Raw genomic sequence first — 24,622 nt, forward strand, 5'->3', positions numbered from 1 at the left:
TACTCCTGACAGAAATAGAATCCTGGGCCTGGAGGGTTATTATTATGATATTTTCTCTTCACACACAGTCCATTTTTCCTTTGACTGTCACTTCCAAAAATAGCCCATACACTGAGATCATTCCGTAGCAGGGAAGACTGTATTAGCTGTAACGTAGCACACAGACTGCTCACATCATCTCTCTCTACCTTCCCATTCATCCTTCTAGGGCAGTATTCTGACCAATTATATTCTTATACCAGAACTCTGTGTGGATAAGAAAGATTCAAATCCAACAGTTTTAATGAGATATTCTCCGCCCCCGCCCCCCCCCCCCCCATTTAATTCAATGAGAGCAGGTGGTGGAGGAAAGATCCTGATGCTGGATATCTAGGGCCTGGTGTTCCTGCTCTTTCCAGCTCTTTCCCACTCCTCTATGTCTGTGTTCTGTGTCCTCTGCATAAGGAAAAACAAGAGCAAAATGACCTGCTGGCTCCACTGCGAAGGAGTGCCATGGATTGTGTTTTTCACAAAGTAGGCAGACTAACCATGAACTCCCCCGCTTCAAGCTTCTTCATGAATTGCCTTTATACTTAGGGTAAAATCCATTACACTTTCTATGACCTTCAAAGTCTTGCATGATTGGCTCCGTGTTATGTCATGTGCACCATTTTGCCCCTAATGCACTAGGCTCCAGTCTAACTATCTGGAAGATTCTAGAGTGCAAGTACCCTTCCCCTCCATGGGTCTTTGCAATGACCAATCCCTGCACCTGGAATACACTTCCCTTAGCTCTTAACATGGTTGCTTGCCTCTTTCTCCACCTTGAGCTGGCATGTCACCTCCTCAAGGAGGCTTTCTCTGACCAATCTACCAATCTACAGTTGGCTGTTCTCTTTTCTGTTTACTTCCTGCTTGGCCTTTATAGAGCATGTCACAGGAGTTCAATACATATTGAATGAATGAATACAGGCTCTTTGCTAGAGATGATTCTGCTTCCTATTATGGTTTCAGCGGGACTAAATAATGTTGTGCAACAGAATTGTGCTGGAAGCCAGAGACTGGGGTAATAACCTCAGCTTGGCCGCTAACTATCTGTGATCTTAGGCGGGATCACAGGGACCTTGGCTTTTTCATCTACATACTAAGAGTGTTAGCATGGATAATTTCCAAGACCTCTTCTGGCTCTGAAAGCCTATTAAGTATATCTGTAATTTATTTCTTGTTTTTAAAAAAGCAGATCTTGGGATTGAATGGAGGTAAGAGAAATAAAAGCAGGATTTTATATGAAGACTTTTTCCAATGCTTTAATGAAAAAGTTCAATAGAGGTGGCTTACCTTTATTCTTAGGGTCCCAGGAAATTTTATATATGCAAGAAAAGTGAGTTGGCATGAAGTCTCCTTTTATCTCCCATGAATCACTGCTTGGGTACCTTTTATCTGCTACCATCACTACCTACATGGGAGGGGTTTTGTTTGTGTGCTGACCCCCCTCATTAGCATGTGAGCTCATCAAGGACCTTTTACACCTGGCCTAATACCTGGCACCTGGTATGTTTTCTGTAAAAGTGTACTGAATTGATTGGACTAGGATTGAAGAACCCACATAGACCAGCTGCCCACTTAGACCAGATGCCCATGTGAATTAAAAGTATTGACAGCCAAGCCCTGTCACACCTGGAGCCACCCAGGAGACCTGACTTCCATGAACCAGATGAGAGCTCGAGGATTCTTGACAATCATAATAACAGTGGCCTCTGTGGGCTCTATGTGGATGTACCAGGCACTGTACTCAGTACTTTTATGTATGATATGATTTACTCTTTACCATAACCCTATAGAGTAGGTTCTGTTACAGCCTCCCCTTTGACAAATGGGACAGTGACAAAGGGGCTCAGTGAAATGAAATACCTTGTCTAAAGCCTCACAGCAAGTAAGTGCTTCAGCTGATCTGACGTCAGAGTCCATATACTCCACCGCCCTCCTGAGCTGTCTTCCAGGGGTAGCCAGATAAGCAAGAGAGGAAATGTCCACTGAGGCCTAGAGAGACGGGGTCAGAACAAAGCACAGACATGGAACCACAAGTGAAGCAAAAGCTGCCTCAACCAGCCAGCCCCTGGCTCCCTGTCTCATAGGCTGGCCCTATGCTTCCTAACCCAGCCTGCACATCAGGACCATCTAGAGAATGTGTTCTGTGTTCTAGTCCTCAAGCCCTACCCTGGAATTTTGGGATGTAAATCTGGACAATTATGTCACCAAATGTTCCGGATGACTCTGATATGTGCCTTTGGTTAATACCTCTGCTTTTCAGCCTCTGATGGCTCTGTAGTGGAGGAGAGACCATTTCCCCCCTACCCTTCTCAGTTCTTGGCTGGCAGCCCCCAGTGATGAGACGGATTAGCAGGAGAAAAAGAAAATTATGTACATAAGTATGGGAGCCCCACAGAGATACGAGACTCAAAGAAGTGGCCAGAGCAGGAAGCTTTTATACCTTTTAAACAAAGGAATGATAAATTTGTGAACAATTGACAAGACAAAGGGTTTGGGCTGTGGGTAGTAAATTGTGACGTAGTAGCGTAGAACTTGATCAAATTCATGAAGCCTTCTTGGCTCTAAATTCCTTGTGTATGGTGATGACAAAAATGCCTTCTACTTCCACCCCACCCCTGGTATGAGGAGGGTGCCTTTCTCACAGGAGATTTACCTTCTCCTCTCAAGTGGACAAAGGAGGGGCAGTGTGTCCTTCCTGCACCTGCTATTTCTCAAGTACTTTTAATTCAAAATAATCAATATACCAAAGTGACATACTTGAGGTAACATGTTCTGAACCCCTGCATCCATCCCACTGTAGAGTCAGAAGGCAAAGGAACATTTAATCCTCATAAGGCTCTTGATTTCTGAGAGGCATTCTAAAGGGCAGAGAAGAAAGTTAGACTGCAATGCTGGGGAACATCTGGACAGACAGTTCTTGCTTGCTGCTTGTGTATAATGAAGCTGTCTATTGCATGCCATTCAATGCGAGTCCTGGAAATGACTATAGAAGGGTACATTCTTAGGCACCCTGCCTATTACCATGCTCTTCTGAGGAAAAGGCATTTTAGGCCAGTAAAGAAACATAGCTCCAGGCTGGGAGCAGATGTTTCTGCATAGACACAAGGGCTGGCAGCCGAGGATACTCAGGTATGGATTCAGTAATAATAGACTTTCATGATATAGCATGGAACTAGCTTGAGGCAGGACCAGGGGATGTTGTAGCAGGGCAGATGTAGGTATAGAAATCACTTTTCAACTTGCAACTGATTGCTCTCACTAAATCAAGTCCCTGACATGTCCCTTCTCTACTTTTAAGAAGTGGTTGTCAATTTCTGAGTTTAACTTTGCCTGTCTTTGCTCATTGGCGTGTCTCATTTGTCCTACCTCCAGCTACAACAGGTGGCGTAGACAATCCTCCAGCTGCAGGACTGGTATCTCCACACACTGACTTTCCCTTCCCTTGTCTTCCACAATCCCCTCCTACATACACAGAGTGACAGGTGAACTTGATCAAAACTGAGTGGCCGACTTTGAAAAGTCCTCAGCCCCTACTCTGTGAGGTGTCACACAGACTATCTCCTTGTAGTGTAAATGACACCAAGTGGTGATGGGCACATGAATGCATTCACAAACACTGTTGTTGCTGAGCTTACAAAATGCTTTCATAGCCACTTTCTCATTTTAAAGGAAAATAAGTACTCTTTCCAATATTTCCATAAGGCTGTTATTATTATTCACATTAGCATTTATTGAGATACCTTCCTTCCTCTTTAAAAACACTCCTTTGTTCCTTGGGAATGGAGAGTGGGGAAGAGGGTGTGTGTGTGTGTGTGTGTGTGTGTGTATGTTTTCACCGAAAGAACAGAAGGGGAAGATAGAGGCAGGGTCAGAAAAGTAGCATAAAAATGCTTGACAGAAAATTTTATTCAGCAAAAAAAAAAAAAAAACATCCAAATTTTAAAAATTGAAAAACAAAAACCAGGAATGGGAGAGAGGGAATGCGCCTGTCAAGGGGAGAGTAAAGCTTCTCTTTTTTTGTAATACCATGGAAAGGATATATTTAGATTGTTGTAGTTCTAGTTGGACATTACAGTGAAAAATAAACAATCTGATATAAATTACAGTCCTTCTGGGCTGAAACTGATGTTTATTGATTAGTTGATATTGTGTGGACAATTTACTTCCGTACATCTTGCTACTTAACAAAACTGATCTGCAGCAGGAAATGAGACATAGAAAAAATATGATCGAACAGCTGGATTTGAGCATTTATGTGTGGGAGGGAAGTCCATGGAAGCAAATTTAATGGATCCTTAGGTCAGCCCAGTGATTGCAAAATCAAACAAGTAAAATCCATAAAATGAAAATCCGTAATGAACATACTTCTGATGAGTGAGTTTGGGTTTATGCAATTATGATCTGGTTTCATGGTAGACGTTAAGGTTAAGAGTGTAGTTTTTGATTCTAGCCTCAGCTCTACTGCCTTGGAACTCTGTGAACTTGAGAAAGTCATTTAAACTTGAAAAAAAATTAAAAAGAAAAAGAAAAAGAAAAAAAATCCAGTTTTCTTACTTGTAGAAAATGATTTTTATTAGAATTAAAGAGGTAATTTATCTCAAGTCACCTGGCATTGTGCTGGGGGGCATAGCAGGTGCTCAGTGAGGTTTTTTATTTTTATTTTTTGCATTTTAAATTTTATTTGAATTCAATTAATTAACATATAATGTATTATTGGTTTCAGAGGTAGAGATCAGTGGTTCATCAGTCTTTTTTTTTTTCATTTATTTTTATTTAAGTTTGGTTTGCTTACACTAACCCAGCCCTACTGATGCTTAAGTTCTCTTCTAAGCCCTATGTATATATTACCTTGTGGAACTCTCTCAAAACTCGCTCAAAACAAGAATACGTATTATCCTCATTTTATAGATGTAACTGAGGCTCAGAGAAGGTAAGAAATTTGTCTAATGTCATGCAGCAGTTGCAAGTGGCAGCACCAATATTCCAACCCAGGTCTGGCTCCAGCATTTGTGATCTTAACCACCCATCCATATTGCCTTTTCTGGTAGTTTGTGCAGTAACAAAAATGCAGATGACAGTTAATATGTGACAAGAAGTTCCTGGCCTGGAAAATGGCCCAGTGAGTAGCAGTATCAAGAATCTCTTATACCAAACTTCAATTAAAAAGTTTTAGAATAATTCAAACACTGAAAGTGTTCAGCTGGAACCAGTACCTACCACCACCACCACCAGCAAATCTGGGTGTTTCTGGACAGAGACCTGTTGCCATCAACATTGTAGGACGGGACAGAGGAGGAGCCTTTCCTCCATGTGCCATGTTCTCGACCATTAGAATCTACACCATTAGAAGGTATGCCTTTTTTTTTTTTTTTTTTTTTTTTTTTTTTTTTTTTTTTTTTATTTAAGATTTTTTATTTATTTATGAGAATGCACAGAGAGGAGAGAGAGAGAGGCAGAGACGCAGGCAGAGGGAGAAGCAGGCTCCATGCACCGGGAGCCCGATGTGGGATTCGATCCCGGGTCTCCAGGATCGCGCCCTGGGCCAAAGGCAGGCGCCAAACCGCTGCGCCACCCAGGGATCCCAGCCTTTTTTTTTTTTTTAAGATTTTATTTATTTATGAGAGAGAGAGAGAGAGAGAGAGGCAGAGACACAGGCAGAGGGAGAAGCAGGCTCCATGCAGGGAGCCCGACGTGGGACTGGATCCCGGGTCTCCAGGACCAGGTTCAGGGCTAAAGGCGGCGCTAAACCACTGACCCACCCAGGCTGCCCTAGAAGGTATATCTTAAAGCAGCCTTGGAATCAGATCTGATTGGTGGCCTCTTTTGCAAACTCGTGATAGGAGACTTTAAGTGTTCTGTATTTAGCCTGTCCTGAAGCACAAGTAGCAGCCTGCTCCCATGATATTTATGACTGGTTTCTCCATCCATCATGGCTTCTAACTCTGGGTAGCTCCAAACTGAAGGGGATTGACCAAAAGGCTGTTTGTATGGGATTTAAAAGTGGCCCATTGTAACAGAGCAAACATGATAGTAGTATTTATATCAGAGCTAGTAGAATTAAAGGCAAAAAATCCCCAAAGATGAATATTTTATATCCATCAATAATGAAAAATCAGACTTAAAAATTTGCATGCAAATACCATTACATCAAAATATATTTTAAAAACCCTCTAAATATATAAGGAGAAATCAAAAGAAGTAAAACTGCTGTGAGAAACTTTGATACACTTAAGTCAGTATAAATTACATGTAGGGTCTGCACAGTATAATTACTGTTACATTAACAGGTATTACTAAATATTGTATTTTGAGAGAATATACTGTCGTTTTAAGCAGCTATTGACCTTTTATAAAAACTGATTCTGTGCTAGACTCCAAAGAAGATTTGCAAAAAAAATCTTAGTAAAACAGAAACCACCAGAAGAGACCTCGCCCTGCAGCTGCACACAGCCATTCCTTGCTCCCCCCTGTTAACAGAGGCATGAGTGTCTGTCTTCCTTTCCAAGGCTAATTAATCTCTCCATCTGTGTGCTGGACTCTAGCCCCTCTGCTTCCTCAGAGATCCCACTCCACCCATCATCTCCTCTCTCTTCTCCATCTCTCCCTCTCTTCCTTTCTCATCAGGGTTAAAAAAGATCCCAGATTTCTTCCATCTTTAATACAAGTATTATTTTTTTTATCCAAGTATAATTAACATACAGTGCTATACTAGTTACAGTTGTACAATATAGTGATATATAGTGATATATATTTTTCAGTGTTCATCACAATAAGTATACTCTTGATCCCATCTCCTATTTCACCCATCCTCCACCCATCTCCCCTCTGGAGATCACCAGTGTGTTCTCTGTATCTTAAGAGTCTAGGTTGGTTGTTTGTCTGGGTCTCTTTTTTTCTTTTTTTCTTTGTTTTGTTTCTTAAATTCCACATATGAGTGAGACCATATGGTATTTATCTTTCTCTGACTTATTCCACTTAGCATTATATTCTCTAGCTCCATTCATGTAATTGCAAATGGTAAGATTTCATTCTTTTTCATGGCCAAATAATATTTCACTGTGTGTATGTATGTATATATATATATATTTATTTATTTATGTGTGTGTGTGTATGCATATCACATCTTCTTTATCTATCCACTGGTCAGTGGACACTTGCTTCCATATTCTATATCCTGGCTATTGTAAATAATGCTGCAGTAAACATAGGGGTACATATATCTTTTTGAATTAGTATTTTCATTGTTTTTGAGTAAATATCCAGTAGTAGAATTAGTGGATTATATGGTAGCTCTATTTTTAACTTTTTGAAGAACCTTTATACTGTTTTCCCGAGTGGCTGCTCCAGTTTGCATTCCCACCAACAGTGTGCGAGGGTTCCTTTCTCTCCATGTCCTCACTAACACTCGTTATTTCTTGTTTTTGATTTTATTTATTCTGACAGATGTGAGGTGATATCTCACTGTGGTTTTAATTTGCATTTCCCTGATGATTAGTGATGTCAAGTAAGTATAATTTTAAAACTTGTGTATGAATTATATATAAAAGTATATGTATTTTAAATTCTCTGCATCCTTAGCTGCCACCCTAATCTTTCCCCTACCTTTACTGACAGATTTTAGAAAAACGGTTTGTACTTCCTGTCTCTCTACTCCTTCATGATCATTTTATTTTCAAACACCAGCCTTCTGTGCCTACCACTTAATTGAAGATGCTTTTACAAAGCCCATTAACAATTTTTACTGCTGTGAAGACTTTAGTACTGCCGGCCCCTTCCTCTTCAAAATCCTATATCTTGCTTGAGTTCTTGCTGCACTTCTGGTCAGAGTCAGAGCTCTGCCATTTCCTGCAGGACAGTGAAGAAATGCTGACAAGTTTATGACTATGGAACAGTCCTCTCTTACTGTCATTATGATGTGGAGTTTTCGGTCTCTATGCGTCTCTGAATCAGTGCTATGCAAAACAGGGCTCACACATGTGCAGAATCAGTACCTCCTGGGAGGCTGCTAAATGGGCAGGTTCTTGTACTCCACTCCAAACTTCTGGGTCAGGATTTCTGTGGGTGGAACAGGAATCTGTGTTTTAACAAGTTCTCCAGGTGCTTCTGGGAGGTACTGCCCTATAAAAGTGTCACTGAGACTTCTACAGATATATCAAACTGTATGTGAGAGTTACAGAGATCGGAGGGGATTGCACTTTAGGAGGAGAAGACATTTAATGCTGTATAATATAGATTTATTTCCCCATAATTCTAAGGACATTAAATCCTTAACAGTGGTCCCTTATAGTTTGCCCCCCATTCCAAGCCTTGCCTAGTTGCCCTACAGTGTGCATTTCTCTCCAAGGTTAATACTGTGAACAACCGGGGATTCGTTGCCTTCTTCACAGAAAAACATTTGTTCCCAGATTTGAGCATTCTGACTAAAATCAAAAGCCAGGGGTTCTAGCTGGAGAGGTTTCATTTGAGTATGTAACTGTCCATTGGTGATGGTTGGAACACACACACACACACACACACACACACACACACACACAGAGTAGATATCTGTAATTCAAGCAACTATTAATAATTATACCTCTAAAGAATGGAATTGGTTTGGAGTTTGTGAGGTCATGGTCATACCTTCTTGTGTTTTTACAAAAACATTCCTTAATTTTACCATAATAAATTATTAATTTATATTATACATATTCAACCATTTCCCTGCACCCCAAGAAGAAAACATGCTAATATAATAACATATTGGTGTTGTGACTTATTAATGACATGCTTATTTTCTTTGCCTGGATATACTAAATTTTCTGCAGTAAACAAATAGCATGTTGTATGCATAATAAAAATTTGTTTTGAAAATGCGTGTAAATTGGAATGCTTACCTGAGCTGATGAAAACCTGTTTGGGCACATAACTTGGGTTTAGCACTCTTAAAAAATCTTTATGTGTTTAGGCTGTGTGTCTAGAGTAGTATTTGTCCTGTTTGAGTAATATAACACAGACCTTCCATACATTTACGCATTTGAGGACTGTACAGAATTGATAATTACATGTATTTTTTACAACTTAATTTTATCACTAAGATCATTTGCCTGTTAGTTTTGAAAAGTCTACTTTATCTTCTTATAATGTTGACCAAGGAACACATGCCATGATTTAACTAGACCCATATTTAATGAACATTTAGGTTTTTTCTTAGGTTTGCTGTGCTTGTTCACATTTGTACAAGTACATCTTTGATTGTGTGTTTTATTTTTTAAAGATACTGCTAATTTTTCTTCCAATAAGATTTATTGATATCTTCACAAATTAAAACTTATGAGAGCATTTCATTTTTATTAAATTTTTTTTTAATTTTTTTTTATTTATTTATGATAGTCACAGAGAGAGAGAGAGAGAGAGAGGCAGAGACACAGGCAGAGGGAGAAGCAGGCTCCATGCACTGGGAGCCCGACATGGGATTCGATCCCGGGTCTCCAGGATCGCGCCCTGGGCCAAGGGAAGGCGCCAAACCGCTGCGCCACCCAGGGATCCCTCATTTTTATTAATAGAATAAGTGAAATGTATCTTGTTTTTAATCTGCATTTCTGTGAAAACCAATGAGTTAAGCATCTTCTCATGAGCTTCTTGTCATTTTAGTCCTTTTTCCTTTGAACTATTTTTCAAGCATTTGGCCAATTTTCTTGTTAATGTATGTTTGTTTTTTCTTATTCATTTATAAGCACTTTTTATATATTAACAAAAGTGTACATAATTATGATTTTTCTATCTTGGACAATTTTATATTTAATTTTTATGTCAAATGAATTAATCTTTTCATTTTCTCAAGGCATTTTTATGTCTAAAGGGAGATGTAATATTTTCTTTTTGTAGGTCATGCTCATTCTTAAAGTTTATTCCAAGGTATTCCATCTTTTTTTTCTTGTCATTGTAAATGAGACATTTTCTATCAGTGTGTTTGCTGATTATTGTTGGTATTTCTGAAAGCTATTAACTTTTGAATATAGGCACCCCTAGGAGATATTGGAGGTTTAGCTCCAGACCACTGTGATAAAGTGAATATCACAATAAAGTGAGCCAAATGAAGTTTTGGTTTCTCAGTGCATATCAAAATTATATTTACATTTATACTGTAGTCTATGAAGTGTGCAATAGCATATATAAAAAATGTATATACCTTAATTAAAAATACTTTATTGCTAAAAATGCCTTTAGTGAGTCATAATCATTGATCGTAGACCATTATAACAAATATGATAAAATGAAAAAGTATTGAAAATGAAAATGTTTATAGCAGCAATGTCCACAATAGCCAAACTGTGGAAGGAGCCTCAGTGTCCATCAAAAGATGAATGGATAAAGAAGATGTGGTTTATGTATACAATGGAATATTACTCAGCCATTAGAAATGACAAATACCCACCATTTGCTTCAACGTGGATGGAACTGGAGGGTATTATGCTGAGTGAAGTAAGTCAATTGGAGAAGGACAAACATTATATGGTCTCATTCATTTGGGGAATATAAATAATAGTGAAAGGGAATATAAGGGAAGGGAGAAGAAATGTGTGGGAAATATCAGAAAGGGAGACAGAACATAAAGACTCCTAACTCTGGGAAACGAACTAAGGGTGGTGGAAGGGGAGGAGGGTGGGGGGTGGGGGTGAATGGGTGACAGGCACTGAGGGGGGCACTTGATGGGATGAGCACTGGGTGTTATTCTGTATGTTGGTAAATTGAACACCAATAAAAAATAAATTTATTTTTTAAAAAAGACATTACAGTTACTTATAAATATATTATCACCCTCCTAAAAATAAGGAACTTGTTCTTAATAATACCATCTCATTATTATATTTGAAAAATATTTATCATGTTAAAATGTTATCTGATATCCAAGCCATTTATAAATTTCTCATATTGTTCCAATAATATCTTTTATAGTTTTTTTCCCTTGATCCAAAGATCATTTATTGTATTTAGTAGTTCTGTGTTTGTAGTTTCCCTTTCTAGACCACTTTTTTTCATGATACTAAGTTTTGAAAGAGTTTACCCCAGTCGTCTTATAGAATTTCCCATATTCTGGATTTGCCTGATAGTCATTTAATCTGTTGATCTCCCTCATGTATCTCCTGTAAACCAAACAGTGAGGGCTGCAGCTTGATTAAAATTGGAGGAACATATCGATATGATACTGTGTGGTTTACATTGCATCATATTGGGAAGCCCATGATATCAGCCTGTCCCAATATTAGTAATTCTGAGTTTGATCACTTTTCTAAGGTGGTGACATAGATCCATGTTTCCCAGTAAGAAATCTTCAGGATGTTCTCTTGACAAGGTATAAATATTCCATCTTGCAACAATTTTATACACCATGAGTTTAGCATCCACTGTTGATCCTTGCTTGAAATAGTACTTACACTGGGGGTTGGTTACAAATGGCGATGTTCTAACCCTGTCATTACATCTACATTTACTTGCAGACATTCTTTTGTTTTTTATTTTGTATATATTTTTTACTAGAGTTTGATTTGCCAACATATAGCATAAAACCCAGTGCTCATCCCATCAAGTGCCCCCCTTAGTGCTCATCACCCAGTCACCCCATCCTCCCTGCCCACCTCCCCTTCCTCTACCCCTTTTTCGTTTCCCAGAGTTAGGAGTCTCTCGTGTTCTGCAGACTTTCTTTTGTAAAGAAGACCCCCCTTCCTATTTTTCATTTCTCACTCTGCATTCAGGAATTTTTATTCATTCAGTGTTTTATAATATTATAGGCAATATTCATTTGGGGTCTCAAATTGTCCAAAATGTGTCCAGTGGGAGAACTTTAAGCTGACTCCTTTTGACATAATTCCATCAGATTTTTTTTTTAATTCCATCAGAATTTAAACACTGCCTTGGTTTCTAAAAGGCTCACCTGGAGTTTTTCCCTCCTCCAGACCTTTTCTTTTTACTGGGAAATGGTATTTAAAACCCAAGACGTAAGATAGATAGATAGATAGATAGATAGATAGATAGATAGATAGATCCCAAGATGTAGGTAATACTTATTGTTCCTGGGTAATCTTGCTTTCAGGCCCTTTTCATTGCAGAGAATTTTGAAAATATAGACTGCAGAAAAAGTGAAACTCTCCCACCTGTGGGCCTATTTAAAGTTTACTTTTATGGTTTCTTTATTTTTTATCAACTTTACTTTTATTTTTCCAGTTTTATTGAGATATAATTGACATACAACACTATCAATTTAGGGTGTATAGAATAATGACTTGACATGTGTATATATTGCAAAATGATTACAATAAGTTTATTTATTTACAATAAGTTTAGTTAACAGCAATCACTTCATATAATTATGAAAAGAAATTTTGCCTTGTGATGAGAATTTTTAGAATCTATTCTTTTAGCCACTTTCAAAATGTACCATACAGCAGTTTTTTAAAAATAAATTTATTTTTTATTGGTGTTCGATTTGCCAACATATAGAATAACACCCAGTGCTCATCCCATCAAGTGCCCCCCTCAGTGCCTGTCACCCTGTCACCCCCCCCCCCGCCCACCTCCCTTTCTACCACCCCTAGTTCGTTTCCCAGAGTTAGCAGTCTTTACGTTCTGTCTCCCTTTCTGATATTTCCCACACATTTCTTCTCCCTTCCCTTTTATTCCCTTTCACTATTTTTTATATTCCCCAAATGAATGAGACCATACACTGTTTGTCCTTCTCCGATTGACTTATTTCACTCAGCGTAATACCCTCCAATTCCATCCACGTTGAAGCAAATGGTGGGTATTTGTCATTTCTAATGGCTGAGTAATATTCCATTGTATACATAAACCACATCTTCTTTATCCATTCATCTTTTGATGGACACCGAGGCTCCTTCCACAGTTTGGCTATTGTGGACATTGCTGCTATAAACATCGGGGTGCAGGTGTCCCGGTGTTTCACTGCATCTGACCATACAGCAGTGTTAACAATAGTCACTACCAGTATTTTATTAGAGAGTTCTGAACAAGATTTTTTCAGATATTTATAATGTGCTACTTTGCTATTTATTTATTATTTTAAAATCTAGTGTAGTTGACACACAATGTTATACTAATTTTAGGTATACAACATAGTGATTTGATAAGTTTTTATTACTTTTAAATGTAAGTATTTCTTGACAGAGAAGTCAGAAGAAAATTAAAAGTCAAAAAGTTGTCTATACTCTGTCATTCATCAATATGGTATTTTTTGACTCTTCCATCTAAAATAATACCAATGAAGTGCATATTTTTGGTTATTGTCCTTAATGTGTTGGCCAGCCTCAACTTATTAAGAATTGTGGTCACTCTGACTCTACTTGGAGATTCTTGTCACCTTCTAATATTATAAATGCCATCTTAAAATCTGAAACCATTGGACAATTAACTGAGCAATTTTTAAAAATAACATTGTAGAATAAAATCAATACATTTTTATTATATAAAATTTGGAAATTACAGAAAATTCACAACAAACACATAAAAATCATTCATATTCCTAAACCTTAAAGAAGCACTAGTGACACAATGTTGTATGTGTCTATGGATATACATGCTATATTTAATATCCTAAATAGTATTTGTCACATCACACTGTACTGTAGACCTACTTCTATGTTGGTATATGTAGACTGCCTCTGTCTTTCTGATGAATATGTCAACATTTACATAACAAACCCTCCATTCGTAAATGTTTGTGTGGTTTCCAGCGTCCATCATTATTTCAAAAATGCTGCAGTGAATGTTGTAAATAATTGTGATTTTATGTATGTAAAATATGTTAAGCATCTATCTTTGCACAATTGTAAGATTGTTTCTGTAGGAAAAGTTCTTAAAAAGTCCATTGTAGCATCAACTGGGAGGCATATTAAAATTTTTGGTTGATATTGCCAAATTGCCTTTCACAAACATGTCGCCAATTACACTCCCACTCAAAGTTTTAGCACCTGTCTGTTTTCTCCAGGTTTTCCAATGTAGGGTGTTGTTGGTCTTTGTAGTTGCTAAAAGAATAGATTAAAACTTTTAGGTATATTTTTATATTAATTTCCCACAACCTTGTGCATTTTCTTAAATTTAGGAGTTATTTGTAATTAATTTTCTATGAAATACCTTCTCATATATTATATCCTTCAAGAACAGAAAGATGTATCTTTCAATTAATAGGTATTTTCTCTTATTTTTTCCTTTCCTTTCTATAGATTTTGCTTCATATACTTTAGTACCACCATCTAAAGCATCTATGAAGGTCATGATAGCTGAATTATTTCCTATATTATTATGAAGTGATCTTCCTTTTTTTAATGCATTTTGCCTTGAGTTAAACTTTGGCAATCATATATGACTCCTGTTTTATTTTTTGTATGTATTTGCCTAGAGTATAAGTTTATATCTAAGACCTTTATTCTTCTAAATTAAGATTCTTTTAAAAACATTACAAAGCCATTATTACATCTAAAAGTGTTAACTTAATGTTAACATCTAAAAGTGTTACATCTAAAAGTGTTAACTTAACTTAATCCCTTAATGTTGTCAAACATCCAGTCTATGTTCATTTTTCTCAGATCATCTGATAAATATTATCTTATAGTTTACTTGCTCAGGTTAAATATGGTTTCCTTTAGTTCTTTGAGCATATTTAATATAGCTTATTTAAAACTTTGGTCTAAAATTCCAACTCTGGGCTTACTCAGAGATAGTTTCTCTTGGTTGCTTTTATTTTTCCTGCATACAAGCCATACTTTCTTGTTCTGTTGTAGGTCTTGTAACTTTTTGTTGAAAACTGGACATTTTAGATATAATGTTGCATATCTGGAAATCAACCCCCCCCCCAAAGACCAGAGTTTGTTGTTTGTTGCTCCTGTTTGTTTAGTGACTTCTTTTGAGCCAGTTTTGTAAAGTCATTGTCACCTGTAGCTTCTGAAATCTTTGCTCAGTTCATTTAGTGGTCAGCTAATGATTAGATAGAAACTTAAAATATCTAAAATCCCAAAGTCTTGCTGAGGGGTTCTGTGTGCATGTTGAGACACAGTTCAGCACTCAACTAGGAAGTTGATAACTCTGTTATAGCCTCCATTTCCTGCTTATTGCAAAGTCTCAAGGTCAGCCAGAGGTGAGAATTTGGGGCCTTCTCAGGTCTTTTCTGAGTATACACACAGCCCTCCATATATGTGTGGACTTCTAGATTCCCAGGGGTATATTGGAGCTTTTCAAAGTCCCCTGTGGACACCTCTATTCTCCAGCTTTTCCTTTTAAGCTATTTGGATAGCTCATTGTTTTCTTCAACTGTTATCTACCACTTTGGGCAGCCTCAATGTTAAACAGTTGCCTCTGATTGTTTTGGACAAGTGCCTCTCAGGAAAAGGCTGTTTGCACTGGGCAAGCTCCTAGATAGGTAAAATAAAGACAGCTTTGTAAGTGAAGTCTTCCAAGGAATCATCATTCAAGTTAAATAATGATAGTTGAAAATTGGGGTTTTGAAGGAGCTCCAACTATAATCTGCCCCTGTAGCATCTTCCAGGCGCTGATTTTCACAATGACTATGGGATGTTGGTTTTCAAGCATACAGCAGAAGCTGAGAATGGGGGATATGGGACTAGACAATTTAAAATGCCATAAAATTTGTTGTTCTTACCCAGTATTTTTCTTGAATAAATTCTGTCCAGATTGCTGCTTTGGAGATATGACTATTCAGGTCTTTTGCCCATTTTAAATTGTTTTTTTTTTTTTTGTTTATTTGTTTGTTTTTGCAATTGAGTTGCATGAGTTTGTTATAAAGTTTTGATATTAACCCCTTATCAGGTACATGGTTTGCAAATATATTTTCCCATTCCGTAGATTGCCTTTTCACTTTGTTGATGGCTTCTTTTGCTGTGAAAAAGCTTTTTAGTTTGATGTAGTCCCTTTTGTTCATATTTTATTTTGTTGCATGTGCTTTGTGTGTCAAATAAAACAATCATTACCAAGATGCATGTCAAGGAGCATGTAGTCCTGTGTTTTCTTCTAGGAGTCTCATGGTTTCAGATCTTACACTTGAGTCTTTAATCCATTTCAAGTTAATTTTTGTGAGTGGTGTAAAATATGGATCCAGTTTCATTCTTTTCAGTGTGAAAATCCAATTATTTTAGCATATTTATTAAAGAGACTGCCTTTTCTCCATTGAGTATTCTTTGCTCCCTTGTCAAATACTACTTGACTGTATGTACTTGGGTTTATTTCTGAGCTATTGATACTTCTCCATTGGTCTATTTTTTTGTTATGACATACCACACTGTTTTATTAAATAAGATTTATTTATTTGAGAGAGAGGGAGTAAGAGAGCATGGGGGGAGAGGCAGAGGGAGAGAGAATCTTAAGCAGACTCTCTGCTGAGCACAGAGCCCAGTGGGGACAGGAGCTTGATCTCATAATCCTGTGATCACTCCTGAGCTGAAACCAAGAGTTGGACACTCAGACGACTTTGCCACCCAGGTGCCCCAACATACCATAATGTTTTAGTAACTGCGTTTTTTAAAGTATAGCTTGAAAATAGGAAGTTTGATGCCTCCTGCTTTGTTCTTCCTTCTCAGAATTTCTTTGGCTATTTGGGGTCTCTTCTGGTTCCATGTAAATTTTAGGAATATTTTTTCCTACTTCTGTAAAAAATGCTAGTGGAATCTTAATAGGGATTGGATCAAATCTGTAGATGGCCTTTGGTAGTAATGACATTTTAACAATATTAATTCTTCCAATCTACGAACATAAGATACTCTTACTTTTATATGTATCTTCTTCCATTTCTTTCATTACTGTCTTGCAGTTTTCAGAGATTTTTCACTTCCTTAGTTAAATTTATTCCTAATATTATTTTTGATGCTATTGTAAATGGCATCAATTTCTTTATTTTTTTCCAGAAGATTTATTGTTGGTGTACAGAAATGCTGCTGATTTTTGTATGTTAATTGTATGTAAAATCTTTGGGATTTTTGATATGGGTGATTCATGAACAACAATGGGTTTGAACTGTATGGATCCACTTATATGTGGATTTTTATTTTTGATAAATACAGTCCAGTACTATAAATGTATTTTTCCTATGACTTTCTCGAAAACATTTTCTTTTCTTTAGCTTACTTTATTGTAAGAATACAATGTATAATGCTTATACAAAATATGTATTCATCAACTGTTTATGTTATATGTAAGGCTTCTGATCAATAGCAGGCTAGTGGCAGTTAAGTTTTAGGGGAAGTTATATGCAGATTTTTGATGGCATGAGTGGTTGATGCTCTTATGCATTGTTCAAGGGGCAATTTTATGCAAAATCATGTCATTTGTAGAGACAATTTTACTTCTTTTCAAATTCTGATACCTTTTATTTCTTTTTCTTGCTTTACTGCTCTATCTAGGACTTCCAGTACTGTGCTGAATAGGAGAGGTGAGAATGGGCATCTTTGTCTTGTTCCTGTTCTTAGAGGAAAAGCTTTCAACCTTTTACCATTGAGTATGATGCTAGCTGTGGGCTTGTCATATATTGCCTTTAATATGTTGCAGTATGTTCCTTCTATGCCTAATTTGCTAAGATGTTTTTTTTTATATATAATGAGTGGATGTTGAAGTTTGTCAAATGCTTTTTCTGTTTGTATTGAGATAATCATAGGATTCTTTTCTTTCATTTTATTAATGTGATGTAGCACATTGATTGATTTATGTATGTTGAACCATTCTTGTATCCTGTGAAATACAGGATTATGGTGAATGATCATTTTAATGTGCTACTGAGTTTGGCTTGCTGATATTTTTTTTGAGAATTTTTGCATCTATATTCATCAGGGATATTGGCCTGTAATTGATTTTTTCTTCTTGAAGTTTTATTTGACAGCCTGCAAATAATGGTATTTAAAAGTGTTTCTTTCTAACATATATTCCTATAAATTATTTATTTTCTAATTACATTGACTGGGATAAGGATCTCCAGAAAACTGTGGAAAAGATGGTGGTAATAATCCTTGTTTTATTACTATGATGCAAGTAATTCTGATGTTTCACCATTAAATCTGCTCATGGCTTTTGATTCTTTATCAAATTGAGGATATTTCTTTCTATTGTATCCCTAGCTTTAATAGGAATCTTATCATATGCTGAATTATATCAGACACATTTTTATATTCATTTAAATGATCATGATGTGCACCTTCTTTGATATGTTGATATAACCAGTTACATTAATAAGTTTTATGTTAAGTCAGTAATTCATTTTTAGGATATATTCTGTTTGCTCATGATGTATAATCCTTATGATAGAATTCTGGAATTAATTTGCTTTATTTTATTTATTGTTTTTATACATCCATAGTCATAATTAAGATGTGGTTCATGTGTTTATTTTTGTGCGATGTTTGGTTTGAGTATCTGAATTATTTTAGTTACATTACCAAGGACCTTTCAGTCTTCTTTTTATGCACTTACCTGTTTACTTGAGGTTTTGCAAACTCTCCCAGTAAAACTTTTGGGCCCTGGTCATTTGTTTTCACTTTCTATCTTTTTTTTTTTTTGTAAAAAATGTTTTTAGCTTTTTAATACTGCATTTGAAAAGTAACTCATCACTACATTGTCACTATACAAAACTAAAAATATAGAACTATGTTCTTCTTCACTCATTCCTGGAACTTTCATTTCTTTCCCTAGAGGTAACCAGTGTCAAAGGCTTGGTGAAAACTCTTCCATGAATTTAAAAAATTAAAAAATTAAAATTGCAGTCTGTTATTTACTAACATGCACTTGCACAGTGCTATGCATTTTCATATTATGTGTATACACTGTTATTGTATGCATTTACACACAATATGATGTATTATATATTGTATATATTGCTATAGATAACATAAATGAAAATGCAATACTTAAACACATGTACTTCACAATGAGTTTATACCTCATGCATTTTTAATGTGGTAAAATATACATAACATACAGTTTACCATGTTAATAATTTTTAAGTTCAGTAGCATTAAATACATTCACATTGGTATACAACCATTACCACAATCTGTCTCTAGCTTTTTTTGTCTTGTAAAACTGAAAGTCGATACCAACTAAACAAAAACTCTCCATTGTCTCCTACCTCTATCACTGTTCTACTTTGTGTCTCTGTGAACTTTACTACTCATACAAATGGAATTATACAGTATTTATCCTTTTGTGATGGACTTATTTCACTTAGCATAACATCTTCATGGTTCGTCCATGTTACATAGCATGTGTCAGAATTGTCCTTTTTTAAGGCTTAATAATATTCCATTGTATGTATGTACCACATAATAGCTTTCCACTCCTCTGTTGATGGACACTTGGGTTGCTTCCACCTTTTGACTATTGTAAATAATGCTTTGAACACGGGTGTACAAATATCTGTTTGAATCCCTGCTTTCAATTCTTTTGGGTATAAACTCAGATGTGGAATTGATGAATCATATGGTAATTCTGTATATAATATTTTGAGAAACTGTTTTCCATAGTGGCTGAACAATTTTATATATTCTCACCAGTGGTTCACAGCATTCCAATTTTTCCTCATTCTGAGGATTATTTTCTGTTTTTTTTTTTTAATAATGGCCAGCCTAATGGATGTGAAATAGGATCTCATTATTATGTTTTTGATTTGCATTTCCCTGAAGACTAGTGATGTTCAGAATGTTTTTATGCACTTATTGACCATTTGTATATTCTGTTTAGAGAAATGTCTGTTCAAGTCCTTTGCCCATTTTTACTTTGGATCATTTGTTGTTATTGTTGAGTTGTACAAGTTCTTTATATGTTCTGGATATTCACCCTTTATCTGATATGTGATTTGTAAATATTTTCTCCCATTCCATAGGTTGCTTTTTTACTCTGCTGAGTATCCTATGATGCACAAAAGTTTGTGATGTAGTCTAGTTTATTTATTTTTTTCACTTGTTGCCTGTGCTTTTGGTGTTATATCCAAGAAATAATTGCCTATATATATTATCTTTTAACTTCCTTTTTTATTCATCAGTACATATGTTAGCTTTCTTTCCACATCAAGTCCTATAGTTTATTATCATTATATAAACTAGTATATCACTAGTAAAGTATTTTATCACTAGTAAAGTATTTCTTTTTTTTTTTTTTTAAAGATTTTATTTATTTATTCATGAGAATACACAGAGAGGAGAGAGAGAGGCAGAGACACAGGCAGAGGGAGAAGCAGGCTTCACGCAGGGAGCCCGACATGGGATTCGATCCTGGGTCTCCAGGATCAGGCCCTGGGCTGCAGGCGGCGCTAAACCGCTGAGCCACCAGGGCTGCCCTAAAGTATTTCTTAATATAGGTAGATCATTGTTTCATCTCTCCCACAATGATGGACATTTAAATAGTGTTCATTGTCTTGTTTTGTTTATTGCATGTATGTATGTTAGGAACAAACAGAAAATATGGAAAGAATTATTATCCATGTGTTAGAAGTGATGATCTCTGTGTAGCAAGATTAGAAAGTTTTATTTTCTCTTCTTGCTTATTTGCATTTTAAAATTTTCAATAGTAAACAGATATTTTCATCTAATAAAAACTTACAGATAAGTCAGCAAACAGTAACATCCTTTGATCCAACAATTTCACCCAAGAATTTATCCAAAAAAATTGTTCTCTATAAGTTAAACAAACAAAAACATCTACTTGATGTAATCCATATTATGATAATATGCTAATACCATTTAGAAACAGGCTTAATGTTCAAATCAAGGACTACTTGAGTAAAATTCTATATATGAGCCTTGACTAGTTAGTAAATAGGTTAGACTTTGTGAGCCATGTTGTCTTGGTTACAACTACTCAACTCTACCTTCATGTAGGGTAAAGCAGCCTTAAGTGAATGGGTGTTGCCAGACTCATCCTGAGGGACCTACTTTGACCCACCCCCATCAAAGCAGGTGGATGAGGGATTAAGGCAGATGAGGTGGTAGGCCAGCGCATTCATTTTAAACTTTTCTTTAATGTTTTATTTTAATGCATTAAAATGAAATTATGAGTAGTATGAATATGCCTTATAAACAGTAGGTGCTTTCCAGAGATTTCTTGACTGTAAGATGGAAGTGTAGTTAAAAAGCCCTTTACAAATGCCTCCGGTTTTGATTGACTTACTTATCTTGATAGGCCTTTTGTGCACAAGTTTTACATTTGCCTTGCGTTCTTTCCTAGGGGAAGAAAATGTAATTGCTGTTCCTCTGGGAAGTCGAAGTGTAAGAATTACAGTGAAAGGACCAGCACATCTTTGTAAGTACAATTTAATCCTAACATATTTTTAATTTCTGATAGTTTATTTAGCCAAAAAAAAAAAAAGCCCTTTCTTTGTGTTAATGAGTAGATAGAAAAATATCTCAAGGATTTTGCTGACCACTCTGAAATCATCTGTATCACTAGGGAATGATCAATACCTTGAACTTTTCTATTCTCATGCCCCAGTGTTTGGAAATAAATCAGTTCAGGATTAACCTCCTCATGGGAGAGGAAATCAGGTTGTATGGGAAATAAACTATCTTTATGTGGAGAGCAGAATAGGGTTCAAGAGTTTTCTAGAGATTTCAAAAGTGTGGGACAAAAGAAATTTTTTTTGAAACACCAAACCATATCAGTGATTATAGCTGAAAAGTATAAGCTTTGTTGCCAGCACATCACAACTTCAGGCGCAGGGGCAGCAAAAAGAAATACTGTTTTCCCAGAATATTGAGTTTGAAATGATAGAAGACTGCCACTATATTGTTTCTTTGGCCAAAGTCAGATGGCATCTCTTCTTTGTTTTTGGTCTCTTAGGACCTAATAGAACAGGAAATAACAGAGTTTGTCTGCTTCTTTCCCAAGGTCTTCTTGTGGCCAGAGACAGGACTTTCTTAGTCTCTTTCAGGGGAGAATGCGTCTCTGCCAAGACTGGCTCCCTGGCCTTGAGGAAGCTTACTGAGTTCAGCCGTCTCTTTCCATAAAAGTACAAAACAATACTTATAACTATTTTAAAGCTATACAAATCAAGGTCCACTGGATAAAAGTGCTACATAGTTTGCCTTTTATTTTTTCCTGAGCCATCATCCTAGATTTTTGACTCATACAATTTTCTCTGGGCAACAAACATCTTGTGTTTTTGGTAAATTTTAAGTGTGTGTGTGTGTGTGCATGCATGAGCATGTATGTGTGTGTGTATTTGCATATGTTGAATTCAGTAGTAATATTCCAACTAGAAATATTCTTTAAGAAAAGTCTATGTCGGGAACCCTGGGTGGCGCAGCGGTTTAGCGCCTGCCTTTGGCCCAGGGCGCGATCCTGGAGACCCGGGATTGAATCCCACGTCGGGCTCCCGGTGCATGGAGCCTGCTTCTCCCTCTGCCTATGTCTCTGCCAATCTCTCTCTCTCTCTCTGTGTGTGACTATCATAAATGAATAAAAATTTTTAAAAAATTAAATAAAAGTCTATGTCAAAATGTTTAAGTAAAAATGTTTAAGATCACCAACAATGTAGATAAAAATCTTTTTTAAAAAAGATTTTATTTATTTATTCATGAGAGACAGAGAGAGAGAGAGAGGCAGAGGCAGAGACAGAGGCAGAGGGAGAGGGAGAAGCAGGCTCCATGCAGGGAGCCTGATCCCAGAAAACCAGGATCACACCCTGAGCTGAAGGCAGACACTCAACTGCTGAGCCACCCAGGCACCCCAGTAGATTAAAATCTTGAAAAAAAACAAGAAATTCTGTAATATATTATTATTGCAACTAGAAAAGCAAGAGAAAATCTTGCTTCCAATATCCAAAGATATTGGAGCTATAAGGGTGAATGACTGTTTGAAAGTCTTTTTTTTTTTAACCCTTAACTTTATTTTATCAATTATGATTAAAAGGGTGTGACCAATTTTTTTTAACTAAAATACTAAAATCTTTACAATCCTAAAATGGTCACTGTATTCAAGGGTTTCTTAGTAAGGAAACATCAAAATATTTTCTAAGCTTTTTAAAATGGCTTAAAGCCTATAGCTCTTGATGAGAGTAAATCTTCATCCTTGTAAATGTGAACTGTATTTTTGAAAAGAGGTAAAAGGTTATTCAGGTCCAAATTTTGTGAATCATTTGAAGGATTGTATTGGAATATACAGTTTGGGATTCAGAAGTACAAGGTGATGAATATTAATAGTAGAGTTACTCATAATAACCATGAAGTAAAAATAATCCAAATGTCCATCAGCTGATGGATGGATAAATAAAATGTGGCATATGTAGAATATTATTTAGCTATAACAGAGAATGAAGCCCTGACACATGCTACCACATGGATGGTCCTTGAAAACGCACAGCTGAGTGAAAGAAGCCAGTTGCAAAAGGCCACATATGATTCCATTTATATAAAATGTCCAGAATAAGCTAATCTATGGCGACAGAAGGTGGATTGGTGGTTGTCTGGGGCTGGGGGATGTCGGGTTGATGGGGACATGAGGGCATGACTGCTAGTGGGTATAGAGTTTCTTTTGGGGATGACAAAAATATTCTAAACTTAGATCATGGTGATGTTTTCACAACTCTGTGAATATACTGAAATCGTTAAACTATGTTATAAATGGGTGAATTTCATGGCATGTGAATTTTATGGCATATCAAAGGGATGTTTAAAAAATATTCAGTGACTGGACCTAATTTTCTCATGATGCTAACGGCAATTCCCAAAACTTCAGCTCCAAAAATAGGTTTGTAAGTTGCAAAACCAGAATAAGTAGACAGTAAACAGAATAAGCAAAGATGAATACTTGGAGGCAGAATATTCATTTACATGCAAATATGTTCTGGCATATTAAACATAACTTTAGATTTCAAAACTGGCACTGCTCCAAGAACAAGGCTCAGAAACATTCCCATTTCTCCAAAGGTGACAGAACCATTGCTTGGAATATTTCTCCTCTAAACCATCTTGCAGTTGGCTCTGGGAGGGTTTCTGAAAGTCACCCTTCTCTGCTGATGAATAGAACTGGCTTCACTTACAAAGGATTTACAAAGGATTAGTTAACATTTCTGAACACCTAAATATAGAAGTGGTTTTATTTTCTTGATTTATACAACTGTTTTCTTAATTTTTTATTTGAAACAAAGATATATTCTTGAAATAAAGGTTACTTTGCTGTAATAAATCATTTTTAAGGTCTGTATTAATTACAACCCTCCAAAAGTCTATATCATGAAGAACTGGGAATACCCAACAATGGTAAGATCACTTTCTGGAATGGCTGTCTTATCTGTTTGCCTAGAGTTGTTTAGATCCTCAATTTCCAGTCCTGTCACACACCTAGACCCAGCATTATCCCAACTACATAGTTCCAAATTTCTCTAAAACTTCAAAAATGGAAGCAATAAGAAGATTCCTGCAAAAGAGATTTTATTGTAGCAAAACTTCAGCATTAAATGTGTTTCACTAACAGTAGACTTGAGAAGCCAAGACGCCAAGACGCCATACACTGAAAACCTCCATTATTGATAGGAAGAATCATTTATGTTGTTGTTGTTTTGTCCTCTAAAGTCCTGTTGATGATCATACATTGACATATACAGCTG

The 24,622-nt window shown here is 36.4% G+C and overlaps 1 protein-coding gene across 3 annotated transcripts in view; it reads left to right on the plus strand.

Annotated features, from left to right (window-relative positions):
- Nucleotides 1–24,622, plus strand: part of ADAMTSL3 (ADAMTS like 3) — a 338,177-nt gene that overhangs the window by 154,679 nt on the left and 158,876 nt on the right. For all 3 annotated transcript variants that reach the window (XM_025436861.3, XM_025436862.3, XM_049108513.1), the window contains exon 8: nt 21,244–21,318. In XM_025436861.3, the coding sequence (XP_025292646.3) occupies nt 21,244–21,318 (75 nt within the window). The remainder of the gene's footprint in view (nt 1–21,243; nt 21,319–24,622) is intronic.

The sequence above is a fragment of the Canis lupus genome, chromosome 3 (assembly GCF_003254725.2).
Source record: "Canis lupus dingo isolate Sandy chromosome 3, ASM325472v2, whole genome shotgun sequence".
In the NCBI taxonomy this organism is placed as follows: domain Eukaryota; kingdom Metazoa; phylum Chordata; class Mammalia; order Carnivora; family Canidae; genus Canis; species Canis lupus.